The 16733-nt window shown below is 40.4% G+C and overlaps 1 protein-coding gene across 3 annotated transcripts in view; it reads right to left on the reverse strand.

Moving 5' to 3' along the window:
* Window positions 1-933: 933 nt before the first annotated feature.
* Window positions 934-16733, reverse strand: part of eftud2 (elongation factor Tu GTP binding domain containing 2) — a 97435-nt gene continuing 81635 nt past the window's right edge. For all 3 annotated transcript variants that reach the window (XM_072249681.1, XM_072249683.1, XM_072249682.1), the window contains exons 22-28: window positions 11868-11994; window positions 10098-10185; window positions 7060-7178; window positions 6519-6613; window positions 3744-3897; window positions 2440-2547; window positions 934-1228 (exon numbers count right to left, since the gene is read on the reverse strand). In XM_072249681.1, coding sequence (XP_072105782.1) covers window positions 1133-1228; window positions 2440-2547; window positions 3744-3897; window positions 6519-6613; window positions 7060-7178; window positions 10098-10185; window positions 11868-11994 — 787 coding nt within the window. In that variant the 3' untranslated portion in view covers window positions 934-1132. The remainder of the gene's footprint in view (window positions 1229-2439; window positions 2548-3743; window positions 3898-6518; window positions 6614-7059; window positions 7179-10097; window positions 10186-11867; window positions 11995-16733) is intronic.

The following is a 16733-nucleotide window of genomic DNA, read 5'->3' on the forward strand; positions in this document are numbered from 1 at the left end:
ACCTTGGTCAGACCCCACTTGGAGTCCTGTGTTCAGTTCTGGTCACCTCACTACAGGAAAGACGTGGATACTATAGAGAGAGTGCAGGGATGTTGCCTGAGTTGGAGGGCGTACCTTATGAGAACAGGTTGAGCATACTTGGCCTTTACTCCTTGGAGCGATGGAGGTTGAGAGGTGACCTGATAGAGGTGTATAAGGTGATGAGGGTCATTGATTGTGTAAGTAACCAAAGGCTTTTTTCCCAGGGCTGAAATGGCTAAGACGTGGGGGCATAGTTTTAAGGTGCTTGGAATACTGAGGGGATTGTCAGAGGTAAATTTTTCACTCAGAGACTGGTGGGTGCGTGGAATGCACTGCCGTCGGCGGTGGTGGAAGCCGATAACATAGGGTCTTTTAAGAGCTTAGAAAAATAGAAGGCTATGAGCCAGGGAAATTCTAGGCAGTTTCTAGAATAGGTTATATGGTCGGCACCACATTGTGTGCTGAAGGGCCTGTAATGTGCTGTAGATTTCTATGTTTCTATGTTCTATGAAACCAGCAGATTGTCATTTTCATAATTGTGCAATATATTTTTCAAGACAAACAACAGGAATTCTGCAGATGCTGGAAATTCAAGCAACGCACATCAAAGTTGCTGGTGAACGCAGCAGGCCAGGCAGCAACTGTAGGAAGAGGTGCAGTCGACGTTTCAGGCCGAGACCCTTCGTCAGGACTAACTGAACTATATTTTTCAAGAATGATCTTTGGATTGGCAGACCTTTGCACTCAGGATTTTTGTTCTTTAATAAATCAAATAAACATTAATTGTTTCCTATGTCTGTAGATGTTGTCCAACTTGCTGTACATTTCCAGCATTTTCAGTTTGTTCTGTAAGATTAGTCTATTTGTCACATCAGCTTCATCATTTGGAATAAAACTTCATCACAAGTGAAATGAAAATTTAGCCGTTTTATTTTAGAAGCATTCTACGTACAATACAAAATACAACATTCAAGTCAGCTCACTCTAGGTTATTCAATCCATATTTCTATGGTATTCCTTGCCATCAGTCTTATTTTGCCTAACACTAACATACAAAAATCCTGCCACAAGATGCAAAGAGTTGGCTCTAGCTCCTATATTGTTGCTTCAGTTACAATGGATAATTAAGAACTACATCTTGTTTTGCAAGTTCCAGCAACATAGGATCGTCGAAAAACTTGCTGATACTAACATCTTCACTGAGGCCCTGTAAATAAAAGCAATGGCATGTCAGATTTATTCCCATGTGTTCAATTTTAAAATTGTTAAAATTCAATACATAGTGGAAGGTAACCTAGTGTATAATTATTGAGCTATTTCAGAGCTTTTACATTATTAAACTTCCAAGGCCGCAGTTTAAGTATTAAGTTAAAAGCTCCCTCCTTAAAATAAGCTGAAACCAAAAGATGCCAAGTGCAATTTGTGAAGTGGTATACTATATACTCTTTGGTTATACTATATTGAAAGATTTCTTGTTTTATCATTGTTAAGGTCTGCTTGTATAATGAACTGTTAACTTACAAAGGCACATTTGTGCTTAAGAAAGCTAATTAAGCTGTTTCCTGGGTGGGTTGTGCAAATAATTGGAGCAAAAAACTTAAATTGAAGAGCATACTCAAGTGTAAAAGGGCGTAAAGTGCAACATCATTAGATTAAAAGGTGGAATGATTAATACACAAGCTCAGGCTGCTGGAAGTAAGCTGCTTGAAGAGGATGTTAATTTGATGGAAGTGCAGCCACAGGGCAGTGGATCAGTATCAAAATGCAGTCTGAAATATTGGCATTATATTATTCTTATTTTCAGAAAGCTTTCTCTAAATTTGAGATACAGAGCAAGTCAGCTTACTTAAGTGTTTTTCATTCATGAACCAGTCTTAAAACAGCCTTCCTACAATATTCAGGAAAACAAAACTACACTAGGTAATAGATATAGAATATACTTCTTAAAATTGATGAGTGCGAAAGAAACAAGTTTCCAACTTTCCCAGCCTGGCTGGCTATTTCTTTGTCTCACATTTTGATCTTGGCCTTGGAGAAATATTTGATTACTTCTGCAATATTCCATGAATGGCTCCTTTGTCTGCAATAATGTGAAAAATCTGACATTCAAGTCAGCCATAGCCATGTTGAAAGCGATTTAAAAACTCAAAATGCAAATGTATCCATGAATGCTTGTGATCTAATGAAAGCATCCAACATAAAATAAATCAGTAACTCAGATTATTTAGCCCTGGCTAGTAGCTAATGCTGTAATATTTTTAAAAGGCCAGAATTTAAAAAATGGAACAATACAAATAGTGGCTCATCCTACAATATCAAGAAAATGATGTCCTTGTGTAGCTGAATGATACAACCATCACTTAGCATTACCAAGCATTGAATATATGTTTGTTTAACATTGTGCCACAGTATAATTACCTTTCTCCTCCTGGTTTTGATCATGAACTCTCTGGCCAGGTGAGGTGCAGGTTGTGGCTCCAAGGGTCTGATAATGATGCTCTTGTCCAAGGGATCACCTGGCACAATCTATTCAAATGATCAAAACTTTTATTACTTTAAATTTTTACAGTAATGCTTACCTTTTACTTTCACAAAATATTCTTGTGCATTTCATAAACATCTTTGGAATTTAGTGGAACTATATTTTAGTATTCAAATCATTCCCACAGTTATTGGCACCTTTCATTTATTACTTACATGGGAATGATGGAGTGGAGATGCATCTCTACTAAAGGAGGTGTAAAGCACTCCTTCCCTCTGTTAGCCTGCAGGTCACTGTTGGGCAAGATGTAGCACCTGCTTAGACCCCTAGCCACGGTCAAGTGAAGCCATGGAAGCAGCTGGTGCATATCACAAGTCCTAGTTATGTGGCCACTGACACAAGGCAAACAATCTCTGAAGAGTATTTATAATGGCTGGGGTCACCCATTTTGTAAAGACGCTGCCCAGAAAAAAGGCAATGGCAAGCTATGTTGGGAGAAAATATTGCCAAGAACAATCACAGGCATAGACTCTGATCACCTACGTCATACGACATGGCACACAGTGTTGATGATGATTGATTACTTACATGCTGAAATTATTACAACCTAATGTTTTTTTAAAATGCATGAGAGCAAATCAACGTACAGATCAGATTAGCAGGGAAAGTAGGCTTCCTTTCTTAAAGGAGGTTAGGAAACTCACTGGGGTGTGACTGAGTGTCACAGGCTGAGAGTTATATTTCTAAATTTCTGAATATGCCTCAATTATTGGATATAAAATACTAAAATGTTCAATTAATTCAGGTTTCATTAAATGGGAAATTACACCTTCACTCATGAGATTGGTAGCTTTTATAGACAAAAAGCACATACACATTCTCATGAGATGTTGTGTTCCTGTTCCAACCTGTTATCTATAAAATATACACAGTCACGGCCTTTTACAACATTCAGTTCCAATCAGTGCAATAATGTATCAGTCTCCAAATTTAACAGAGGTTCAGAGGTAAATCTGCACACTGGGTTAAATAATGGGTGCATTATTCCAGTCGTATCTCAGAAAGCACGTCAAACACATTCTAGCAACCTGGGCTAATTTGTGCTAAAATTCCTTCCACAAGCTTCTCTCATACAAACATGTCAACTTTGATGTCTCCTGATTAAGGACTTACACTACTCAAATAATGAGAGATTTTCCAACTAATATGTACGAACTGTTTATTTCTCAATAAATCTTACCTGCCAATGATGAAAGACTGAAAGGGAGAAAGCCTGCCCTTGAGTGTGTGTCCGCAAGTCAGTCTCAAAACCAAACGAATCAATAGCTGGTACAAACGCTTTAATTGTATAAAGTGGAGAACCTGGGATTGGTGCATCCTGTGTCACGTGGCCTCTATGGATAAAACATGAAACCATAAGATATAGGAGCAGAATGAGGCCATTTGACCCATCAACTATGCTCTGCCATTTCATCATGGATAACTTATTATCCCCCTCAGCCCCATTCTCCTACTTTCTTCCCAATAAGAAACCACTGTACAAGGATCATACTCACTCATGTTTACATTGTCTACCTTCCATGGGATAACACACTGCATCATCTAAAATAGCTTTGAATGCAAATTCTCATCATAAAGCTCCTGTAACCTATGATAAGTGTGCATTAAATTGGTACCTTTTTCAAAGCAACAAGTAAAATGCCCTTACTTCATTGGAGATTTGCAGAAAAGAATAGCAGGTATTGTCATTCAACCATATACATGTATACTGCCAAACAAATCAACATTCCTCCAGGTCAAGGTGCACAACACAGTAACCGACACACAACACAAAGTAATATTACTACAAATAAATTAACAAATAATGTGTATTTATGACAAGTCAAAAAGTAAGCAGGGTATGCTATTCGCACTTCACATGTGTTGAGACCCGGGTGGTGGCAGGGAATCCAGTAATCTCACATCCTGGGGAAGAAGCTGCTTCCCATCCTTATCTTAATGCTATGGTACCTCCTGCCCGTTAGAATGGGAAACGGCTTGGGAGGGATCAATGATATTGTTAAGGGCCCTGCTTATGCAGCGCTCCTGATAAATATCTCGGATGGATGGAAGAAAGAAAGACTACATTGACCCTCTCAGCAGTTCTCTCAATCCTTCGTGGGGTCTTGCGGTCAGATGCCTTGCAATTCCTGTACCAGATGGTGATACAGTTGCTCAGGACACTCACTGGTGCTCCTGTAAAAAGTGGTTAAAATGAAGGGGGGCCTCACTCATCTCAATCTCCTCAAGAAATGGAGGCACTGCTGTGCTTCCTTGGCTAAGAGGTGGTGTTGAGGGACCAGGTGAGATCATCTGTTATATGCACTCGCAGAAAATTGGTGCTGACCCTCCACGGAGGAGTCGTCAGCCTGCAATCATCTCTTTACTCTTGTCCGCACTGAGACTCTTGTTGTGCTCTCACTATTCTACCAGCCACTTTACCACCTCTTTGTACACAGTCTTGTTGTTGAGGCCAACCACTATCATGTAGTCATGTGTCAGCCATGTGAACAGCAGCGGGCTGAGCACACAACCTTAGTGGGGTGGGGGCACCTGTGCTCAGCATAGTGGAGCTAGAGATGTTGCTGCCAACACAGACTGACTATGATCTTTCTGTCAAGAAGTCCGAGATCCAGTTAGAGAGATGTTGAGACACAACGAGGCCATTTATCCACCAGCTTCTAAGGGATGATCATATTATCGCAGCCCTCTGGTGAAAATAATATCGTATCTGTTAAACAGGGGCTGAGGACAATTCTGATTTGATGGAGAATGGACGTGAAAGCAGAGAGGAACAGCTGGAGAATTTTCTGAAACGCTCATTTGCCACTGTCATTACTGCGTGGTCGGGAATCTTTCGGAGGGTAGTCCTCAAAATCCCCAGCTTTGCCTGCTGTTGGCGACCGAGGTTGAGGTTGAATCATTCGGATAGAGATGGCGCTCAGTACTCGGTGTCGCAGAGCTGATCAGAGCTCGAAGTTTTCGGACGACTCAGAGTTGGAGTGTGGTCGGCATGGCAGGGAGAGTTTTCTTCCTTCTCCCGTCTGCATGAGATGTGGGACTTCCGAGGGACTTTGAACTTTTTTACTGTGCTCATGGACTTCTTCATCAAGTTATGGTATTGTTGCACTGTTGTAACTATATGTTATAATTATGTGGTTTTGTCAGTTTTTTCAGTCTTGGTCTGACCTGTGTTTTGTGATATCACACCAGAGGAAATATTGTATCATTTCTTAATGCATGCATTACTAAATGACAGTAAAAGAGGACTACGTGTCTTCATAATCTAAACACTGAGCTGAATTTGATAAACAGTATCCTGGCAAATAAGGTACCATTTTCCAGGTGGAACAGGACAGAGTGGAGTGCAGAAGCTATGGATGGCATTATTAGGCAGCTGAGAACTGCAAGTGCACATAGAACTAATCTAATGTAAATTTGTTTTTTTAAGGGGAGGAGAAAAGGAAAGGCAACTAACAGAGAAATAACTGGAATCAAATCTTTCTGATTACACACTTACTGGATGAAATCGATAATGCATGTAGTAACAAGCTAATTTGTTGTACATTAAGTATTGTAATTGTTCAATTTTTGAATAGTCTAATAAGGTTCAAGTCCACTTTCTTCGAGTAGTACATATAATAGTTTAAATAAACAACACCAAAATAATTAGTAGTTAAACAAATGTAAGCATTTGGTAGATTAAACATGTAGTTAGTTATTTAAGAGCAACATGAGATGCTGGAGAAATATCAGCGGGTCAGGTAGCACCTCTGGAGGAAAATGAGCAATTGATGTTTTGTGTTAAGACTCTTCATGTCTGCAATGAAATATTCAGATCATTTGGTTATTTTGCCTCCATTTGCATCCAGTCTATGCTGCAACATTTCCAGTGATTACAGCAAGAGAGATGGTGTATTTTTTAAAATCTAAGACAAGGCTAAAAACATGACAGGAACTCAAGTAATGTGCATACCTCCTCCTGGCTAAGACAGTATACACGGCTGAAACACAGTCTGCCGGTGCTTGCACTTCCACAAAGTAATATGGTTCCATCAGACGAGGAGTGGCCTATATAATAATAAAACAAAAGATTATTTATGGGCAGTCCTACCATCAGATGACAAGAGACATACAGTATTTTGATAGACATGTTACTATACAATACACTAACATTTTAATCTGAATAAATTTCAATGCAGAAGCATCTCACATCTGCTTGCTGTCTTCTAACAGCTGCTACAAATTATACTTGAGTCAATTTTAGATCAGCCTTTGCTGCAATGAAACAGTGAAACTCCCTCCCTTAACCAACAGTTGCTTGGATGAGATAATGGAGAAATCAGAAACAAAAATATAATTTTGCTCAGAGTAAATCTACAGGCAATTTCACTCCTAAAAAAGCAATTATAAAAGAAAATATTTTATTTATGAAACTATAACAAATTGCAACATTCAAGTTTTGTGCTTTTGTGTAATCCTACCAACCAAATGACATGGTGAACTTAAATGCTTACCATCAAGAAAGCTGAATAGACTACTCGTCTGGCTGTGGGAATAATTTGTCCGCCACCCCTGTGCAATGGCTCCTGTGCTATCACTGCATCGAGAATCTTGAACTTCACATTACGAATTGCTGTGCAGAAGCAACACAAATTGAACTGAATTGAATTGAATTGACTTCATTTCTTACATCCTTCACATATATGAGTAAAAATCTTTCTCTAAATGACAAATGTGCAATCATAGTAATTTATAATAAATAGAACAGTCAATGTAACACAGAAATACACTCAAATCAGCGCGAGTTAATCAGTCTGATGGCCTGGTGGAAGAAGCTGTCCCAGAGCCTGCTGGTCCTGGCTTTTACGTTTCCCAGGTTGTAGCAGCTGGAACAGTTTGTGGTTGGGGTGACTCGGATCCCCAATGATCCTTCAGTCCCTTTTCTCACACCTGTCTTTGCAAGTGTCCCAAATCATGGGAAGCTCACAACTACAGGGTCCTGCGATTAAGGGAGGTACAGTTCCCATACCAGGCAGTGATGCAGCCAGTCAAGATGCTCTCAATTGTGCCCCTGTAGAAACTTCTTTGGATTTGGTGGCCCATATCAAATTTCCTCAACTGTCTGAAGTGAAAGAGGCACTATTGTGCCTTTTTCACCACACAGCTAGTGCGGACAGACCACGTGAGGTCCTCAGTGATGTGGACCAGTGATGTGCTGAGGAACTTAAAGTTGTTTACCCTCTCAACCCCAGAATCATTGATGTCAATATGGTTTAGCCCGTCTCCATTCCTCTTGTAATCCACAACCAGGTCCTTTGTTTTTGTGACATTGAGGGAGAAGTTTTTTTGACACCACAGTGTCAGAGAGATGACTTCTTCCCTGCAGGCCACCTCAACAGAACAGAACAGAAGTCAATATAGTTTAGAAATAGAATTGTGTCAGCGTGAATTAATTAGTCTGATGGCCTGGTGGAAGAAACTGTCTCAGAGCCTGTTAGTCCTGGCTTTAATGCTGCAGGACCTTTCCCGGATGGTAGCAGCAAGTTTGTGGTTGGGGTGATTCGGGTGTCCAATGATCCTTCGGGCCCTTTTTATGCATCTGTCTCTGTAAATGTTCTAAATAGTGGGAAGTTCACACCCACAGATGAGCTGGGTTGTCCGCACCACATTCTGGAAAATGCCCGGATAGTGGAGAGCACCCCTGTGGCTGCCCCCCTCAGCAACAAATATCTTGTTCTGGATGCTATTGAGGGAGATGACCTGACAGGGGACACCCATGGTGACAAGGTCTCTGGCACTGAGCCTGGCGCTGTTGTGCAGGAGGGAAGGAGGGAGAAGAGGAATGCGGTAGTCGTGGGGGATTTCCATAGTCAGGGGAACAGACAGGAGATTCTGTGAGCCTGATAGAGATACCCACATGGTGTGTTGCCTCCCAGGTGCCAGGGTACGGGATGTCTCGGATTGGGTCCAGAATATTCTGAAGGGAGAGGGTGAGCAGCCAGCTGTCTTGGTACACGTTGGTACCAATGACATAGATAGGAAAAGGGAGGTGGTCCTGAAGAGAGATTTCCGGGAGTTAGGAAGGAAACTGAGAAGCAGGACCTCCAGGGTAGTAATCTTGGGATTGCTACCTGTGCCACGTGCTAGCGAGGGCAAGAATAGTAGGATCAGGCAGATGAATGCGTGGCTGACAGTCTGGTGCAGGGGGGAGGGCTTCAGATTCGTGGATAATTGGGATCTCTTCTGGGGGAAGTATGACCTGTTCAAAAAGGACAGGTTACACCTGAACCCGAAGGGGACCAATATCCTGGCAGGAAGGTTTAATAGAGCTGTTAGGGAGGGTTTAAACTAATTTGGCAGGGGGATGGGAACCAGAGTGATAGAGCAGAGGAGGGGGAAAACAGAAATAAATCTAAGATAGTGACAGGTATAATGGCGTTAAATGCCGAAGTGAAGACTATAATCAGCAGCCTGGCAATATGAGACCCCATTTTCCTGGTGGAACAGGACAGAAGATATTGCATCATCAGTGGGTTGATTCGAGCAATAAGCAAACTGGAAACGGTCCAACGTAGTTGGGAGTTAGACTTTAATGTGCCCTACAACTAGCTGCTCAAAGCATTTCATAATGGTTGATGTTAATGCCACTGGACAATAAATAATAATCCGGAGACAATTAATAATGGAGACTGGAACATAATAAATATAATCTGACTTGGTGTGTGCAATGAAGGATCAGTGTTATATTATCTGAGCTGCAATGCATCAACAAATCAAGTTTTGTACATTGCAACAGTGACTGCACTCAAGAGTTACTTCATTACTCTAGGATGGTCAGAGACAGTGAAACAAGTCAGACTGCAGCGTCTTGGGCAATAATTAATTTAGAAAATGGGTACACAATTTTTAAAATTGACTCGGTGCAAGTTTTCTTGATCTTGTGACGGAATTAGATTCCCTACTGATTCACTATGAGGAAGCAAATGATCTTGTGCAGCCTCATTCCTTGGATGTCAGCTGTAGCCAGCAGCTTGTAATTTGTTCTCAGACCCTCTGTCACTGGCACAATAAGATTCATTATAAGGAGATGCAATATGCCCAAAGGGCTGCCTTTCCAAGATTTCCTTCTCTCAGTGAAGCAAATATTCCCACACATTCACTTGGAGTAATATAGAGACATACAAGTCTTCACAGATTAGAGTTCTAATATTATTAAATAGGAAGTAAACAGCTCTAAAGTTATTGGTATAAATTTTTCTCCAAGTTTACATGCATTTTATCTGGGATGTATTGGGGAGAAAAAGGCCGTACAAAATCATTTTAATTATAATCTACAATTTAAAATGATTGGGCTCTACAATTTTGCATGCTAACATCTATTAACAGAGTAGGTATTTGAGAAATCAAAGAATAAACCGACTGTACAGTAGGCAAATAAGACAATAACAAGACATTTCTTATTTTACATGTTTTGGTTTTTAAAATGATTCAACCAAGTGCTTAAATACAAAATAAAGATATTTACTTTGAATACTTCCTAATTAATACATACGTTCATCACAAAGTGGTCCTTCTCGCGTTCCCCACTGGAATCCCTGGACAATACTGTCCTTCACATAACCCAAAAGTGCTTTATCCACCTATTATTGGATCAGTGATAAATAATTAATTAGTGCTAACTCTGGTATCACTCCACACAAGTACTCTTGTTATCAAGTTAAAAATTTATCAAGAAAAAATGCTTAACATAATTTTCCAGGTCCAAAAAATAATTTATTGTTTTACAGCTAACATTAGTGGTTATGCTAGCCATCAATATGATTCACGACATCCAATGCAGTTTTCATGATCTTACTGATAGATTTTTAACTGGTTGGCAGAAAAAAGCACTGTTGTATAGTCAGCTTCCACTAAAATGGCACAAGCTATCACAGGGAAGGTGACAAGTTTGTGCAAGGGAACTCTTGACATTGAGTGATCATAATCCCATTAGTTTCAAAGTAAATATGGAAAAAGATAGGTCTGGTCCAGACAGAGATTCTAAATAGGAGAAAGGCCAACTTTGATGATAACAGAAATGATCTGGCAAGTGGGCACTGGGACAAACCATTGGTGTATTGGTTTATTGATAAACGGGAGGCCTTCAACAGTGAAATTTTAACAGCACAATGTCAGAATAAAAGGTAAAAATAACAGAAACTTTGGTTTTCAAGAGATATTGAGGCCCTGGTTAAGAAGAAAAGGAGATGCAGAGCAGGTATAGGCAGGAAGGAACAAATGAGGTATTTATGGAGTTAAGAAATGCAAGAGAACACTTAAAGAAATCAGGAGGGCTAAAAGAAAGCATGAGATTGCTTTTGTATACAAGGTGAAGGAGAATCCCAAGGGAAATACATATACATTAAGAGCAAAAGGATTGCAAGGGACAATATTTGTCCTCTAGAAGATCAGAATGGTGATCTATGTGTGGAGCCAAAAGAAATTGAGAGATCTTAAATGGAGTTTTTTTGCATCTGTATTTATTTGGGAGACAGACACAGAGTCTATCGAAGTGAAGCAAAGCAGCATGAGGTCATGGACCCTGTACAGATTACAGAGGAGTTGTTTGCTGTCTTGAGTCAAATCAGGGTGAACAAATCCCAAGGGCCCGACAAGATGTTGGACGCAAGTGCAGAAATTGCACGGGCCCAGAGACCCTTAAATCATCCTTAGCGACAAGTAAGGTACCGGAGGACTGGAGAATAGCTCATGTTCCACTGTTTAAGAAAGTCTCTAAAAGTAAACCAGGAAATTAGAGACAAGAGAAAATTTACAGATGCTGGAAATCCGAGCAACACACACAAAATGCTGGAGGAACTCAGTAGGTCAGGTAGCATTTTGTGTGTGTTGTCAGCAAATTACAGGCCAGTAAGCCTGACATCAGTAGTGGGAAAGTTATTGGAAGGTGTCCTAAAGGACCGCGTATATGAGTATTTGGATAGACAAGGACTAAGTAAATGATAAAGCTAAAATAGGAGTGTACGCAAGTATGCACTTTGGCAAACTCCAGCATGGTCCAGAAGGTTATGGCATAAGGGATCTGAGGTGTACTGTTGAACTGGATCCAAAATTGGCTGAATGACAGGAAGCAATGGGCCATGGTGCAGTTGTTTTACTGATTGAAAATCTGCAACTACAGGTGTAACCTGTTGAATAGTAAAGCAGCCCGAGGCACCAGACAGCTTATTCTTATTATTCTTTTCATTCAGATTTGCAATAATAATCAAAATATAATAAATAGATCAATTAGTGAAAATACCCTTTCATTCTTGGATGGACTTACCTCAGATGGAAGAGTATCATCAACCAAAATGTTGGGTCCTGTAGTATCAGGTCCAAAAGCCCAAATGGAACGGGCAGCCAACAAATCCCAATCATATTTGGTCTGGAAAAATTCACCCAGCTTTTTCCTAGTTTAGCATAGAAAGAGATGCATCATGACAAACCTTTAAAAGCTATTTAATGCATCATGAGAAGTAAAATTGTAATGATTTCTTTTGTGAGCAAATTAAGCTAACATTTTTCTAACGGTTCCAAAACACAAAGGAAACTAGAACTCACCATAATTATTTATGAACATATTGAGGACAATAACCATAGGTAATGCTCACACAGAAAAAAAAACAAAACCATAAATTCTGTATCCACTATATATGCACTCAGAATTCTTAAGCAATTTCTTAATTAACCAATTTATTCCAAAAAGTTTTATACAAATTAAATGTGAATACATATGTTTAGTTTATTTATGTTTACACATAAGGGTAGTGAAGTTCTAAATTTGGCACTTTGTCAGTCTGAATACTTTTTTTCATGCTATAACCTGTTTAGCTTTAAAATACAGAACTGCAGTGTAAAACACTTCTTTGAAAGGGCAAGGGCATAGAGTTTAGCAGTTTAGAGATTTATTCATAGAATTTACAGTGCCGTGAAAAAGTATTCCACCCCCACAACTATTTTCACATTTTACTATCTCATTTTCTAAATTTAAAATGCATTATTTAATTTTTTGAAGAGGTTACTAGGAAAGTTGACGAGGATAAAGCGGTGGATGTTGTCTATATGGACTTCAGTAAGGCCTTTGACAAAGTTCCACATGGAAGGTTAGTTAGGAAGGTTCAATCATTAGGTGTTAATATTGAAGTAGTAAAATGGATTCAACAGTGGCTGGATGGGAGACGCCAGAGAGTAGTGGTGGATAACTGTGCCTCAGGGATCTGTACTGGGTCCAATGTTGTTTGTCATATATATTAATGATCTGAATGATGGGGTGGTAAATTGGATTAGTAAGTCTGCAGATAATACTAAGATAGGTGGAGTTGTGGATAATTAAGTAGGTTTTCAAAGCTTGCAGAGAGATTTAGGCCAGTTAGAAGAGTGGGCTGAAAGATGGCAGATGGAGTTTAATGCTGATAAATGTGAGGTGCTACATTTTGGTAGGACTAATCAAAATAGGACATACATGGTAAATGGTAGGGCATTGAAGAATGCAGTAGAACAGAGGGATCTAGGAATAATGGTGCATAGTTCCCTGAAGGTGGAATCTCATGTGGATAGGGTGGTGAAGAAAGCTTTTGGTATGGTGGCCTTTATTAATCAGAGCATTGAGTATAGGAGTTGGGATGTAATGCTAAAATTGTACAAGGCATTGGTAAGGCGAAATTTGGAGTATTGTGTACAGTTCTGATCACCGAATTATAGGAAAGATGTCAACAAAGTAGAGAGAATACAGAGAAGATTTACTAGAATGTTTCCTGGGTTTCAGCACCTAAGTTACAGAGAAAGGTTGAACAAGTTGGGTCTTTATTCTTTGGAGCATAGAAGGTTGGGGGGGGGGGCGGGGGACTTAATAGAGGTATTTAAAATTATGAGGGGGATAGATAAAGTTGACGTGGATAGCCTTTTTCCATTGAGAGTAGAGGAGATTCAAACAAGAGGACATGAGCTGAGAGTCAGGGGGCAAAAATTTAGGGGTAACATGAGGGGGAACTTCTTTACTCAGAGAATGGTAGCTGTGTGGAACGAGCTTCCAGCAGAAGTGGTAGAGGCAGGTTCGATATTGTCATTTAAATTAAAATTGGATAGCTATATGGACAGGAAAGGAATGGAGGGTTATGGGCTGAGTGCAGGTCAATGGGACTAGGTGAGAGTAAGTGTTCAGCATGGACTAGAAGGGCCGAGATGGCCTGTTTCTGTGCTGTAATTGTTATATGGTTATATAAAAACCTGCTAGCCTCTGCCAGAAAGCTTAAACTGGGGAGGACAATGACCCAAAATGCACTGCAAGGTAAACCACGGAGTGGCTTCAAATGAAGAAAATTGAAGTCTTTGATTGCCCCAGTCAGAGTCCTGACCTTAACTCGATCAAACACCTCTGGGAAGACCTCAAGATACTGTCCTCTGCCACTCCGCAACTAACCTGGCACAGCTTGAGCAATTTTGCAAGCAGGAATGGGCAAATCGTTTTCCATCACATTGTGCAAAGTTAATAGAAACTGATTCAAAAAGACTACTGACTGTAATAGCTGTGAGGTGGTTCAACTAGGTACTGAGCAAAGGGGGATGAATACTTCTGAACTGCTGACATTCCAATTTTTGAATTTCTAGTTTAATGCTTTACAATTTTCCATTTTATGGGGCTCTACTGTGGGGGAAAAAAGGAGCATGTGATTCACAAATAAAAATTCTCAGTTAAACTGCTCAAAACCCCTGGTTGTAATACTCAATTATGTGAGCAAAGCATTGGGGGCTGAATACTTTTACAAGGCAATGCACATGTGTGATGTGCGGAAATGGTTTTTTTAAGCAATTCTCATTCAGCCTACACCCCTCCCCCACTATTCCCCACAGATGCCAGAGTGTACATTGTATTTTTACAAACCAATGGATGATGTACAATTAACTATGCTGCAAGTAAAAGGATTTCAACATAGCTTTAGCATACTTAAACAAAAGCAAACCATCTGGTGAGGTCTAATATATTACTGTTATTCTCCCAACGGGAAACTGCCCATATCAGTTCCAAAGTCATGTGTTGCTTTAATTTTTTTTTCAATTTATTCCTTCAAAAGATGCTAGCCTTGCTGACATAGCATAAACTTCATTGCTATCATGAAGTCGATGAGCCATTATCTTGAATTAATTCATTCTCCTTATGCAACCAAAAAATGCTAAGTGGGCATCAGATTGGCAAGTTTTAGGATTTTGAGTTAGTAGAAATGAAGGAACAGCATTATACTTGCAATACAGGACAGTGAGATTTGGATCGAAGCCTACAGGTAATGAGATTCCACATAGCTACACACCTCCGGTCTTTGTTTCTCTGGGTGGTAAGTGCAACTCAAAGATGACGGCAAGATTTTATGGCATCAGCAAGACAGACAATAATGCAGAATACTCAGCATTTGGCCTCGTCTTGCAGTCACAGTTTGTGTGACCACTCCAGTTATGCTTTTGGTGAAAGGTGGCTTCCAGGATCAAGATAAGAATATGTTAAATGTAAGCAATTGAAAATCAAAGGAAGGTGGTCTGATTAGCATGATTGGTCACCTATCATCCCAAACTTAAGTGCTGCCCAGCTCTTGCTGCACACATTGCTCCATTATCTGAAGAGTAGCAAACTGAACTGAACACATTTAAAATAAGTATATTCCGACTTCTAACTTACATCGGTGGAGAAAGTACAGGTGTCCCCCACTTTTCGAACGTTCGCTTTACGAAATCTCACTGTTACAAAAGACCTACATTAGTATCCTGTTTTTGTTTTCAGAAGGTGTTTTCACTGTTACGAAAAAAAAGCAGCGCGCGCCCCGGGCAGCCACTCTCCCCCAGATTCTCGCCGGCATTGCTTAAACACGTGCCTGTGAGCAGCCGTTTGCAAGATGAGGTCTAAGGTGTCAGAAAAGTCTGAAAGAGCTCGTAAGGGTGTTACACTTAGCGTAAAACTAGACATAATTAAGCGTTTTGATCGTGGTGAATGAAGTAAGGACAACGTGAGTTTAGCTTGTGGAAGCTGATGAAGATGATGTTGAAGAGGTTTTGGCATCCCATCACCAAGAACTGACAGATGAAGAGCTGATGCAATTGGAAGAAAAAAGGATAACAATCGAAACCGAATGAGTAATGATAAAGTACAACTTTAATTTTGAAAGGGTACGTCGGTTTAGGGGATATTTGCAGGATGGTTTGAGTCCTTACAAAGAACTGTATAATAGAAAAATGCGCGAGGCTCAGCAGTCAAGCAAGCCTTCCACATCAGCCACAGCAGACGACGAACCTCGACCTTCGACATCAAGGCGGGCAGAGATAGAAGAAGATGACCTGCCTGCTCTAATGGAAACAGACGATAACGAGATGACACCCCAGTGTCCCACTACCTCAACCCCCAGGCCGCAGACAGATACCGATTCACAGAGAATGCAACAGTAGCCGGGAGGCACACAGCACATCTTTAAGAAAAAAGCCGAAATAAACATGCTAATTAATTAGGTGTCGCCGACACATAATTGTTGGCCCAGATCAGAGACGGCGCAATCGGAAATTGGCACTGATCTGGGCTGACAATTACGTGTCGAGCGGCACCTAATTAATTAGCTTGTTTATTTCGGCTTTTTTTCTTAAAGATGTGCTGTGTGCCTCCCGGCTACCGCTGCATTCCTGCATGCTTTGCAGCAATGTATCAGTCGGTGGCCTGGAGGGTGGGGGCCACTGCACCAGCCAACCTGCAACGACTCAGTCTAACACACCATCATCAGAGGGCTCGGCAAGCTGTCTTCCCAATTCCCGTAAGTGATACTACATTGTACATACATCATTACTACTTTATATCGGCTGTGTATTTTTACGTGTTGTTTGATATGATTTGGCAGCTTCATAGCTTAAAGGTTACTGGAGAGCGCTTGCACCGTGTTTTTGCCAACAGCGCTTGCGTGAGATTTTCTGCCGATGGCGCTTGCGTCACTACGGAGAACAGTTCAGTAATGATTGTGGAAAAGTATTTCTACTTTATATAGGCTGTGTATTTATCATATCATTCCCGCTTTTACGAGATGTTACTGTTATTTTAGGTTTTATGTGTTATTTGGCATGATTTGGTAGGTTGTTTTTGGGTCTGCGAACGCTCACAAAATCTTCCCATATAAATAAACGG

Source organism: Mobula birostris, chromosome X (assembly GCF_030028105.1).
Source record: "Mobula birostris isolate sMobBir1 chromosome X, sMobBir1.hap1, whole genome shotgun sequence".
Taxonomy (NCBI): domain Eukaryota; kingdom Metazoa; phylum Chordata; class Chondrichthyes; order Myliobatiformes; family Myliobatidae; genus Mobula; species Mobula birostris.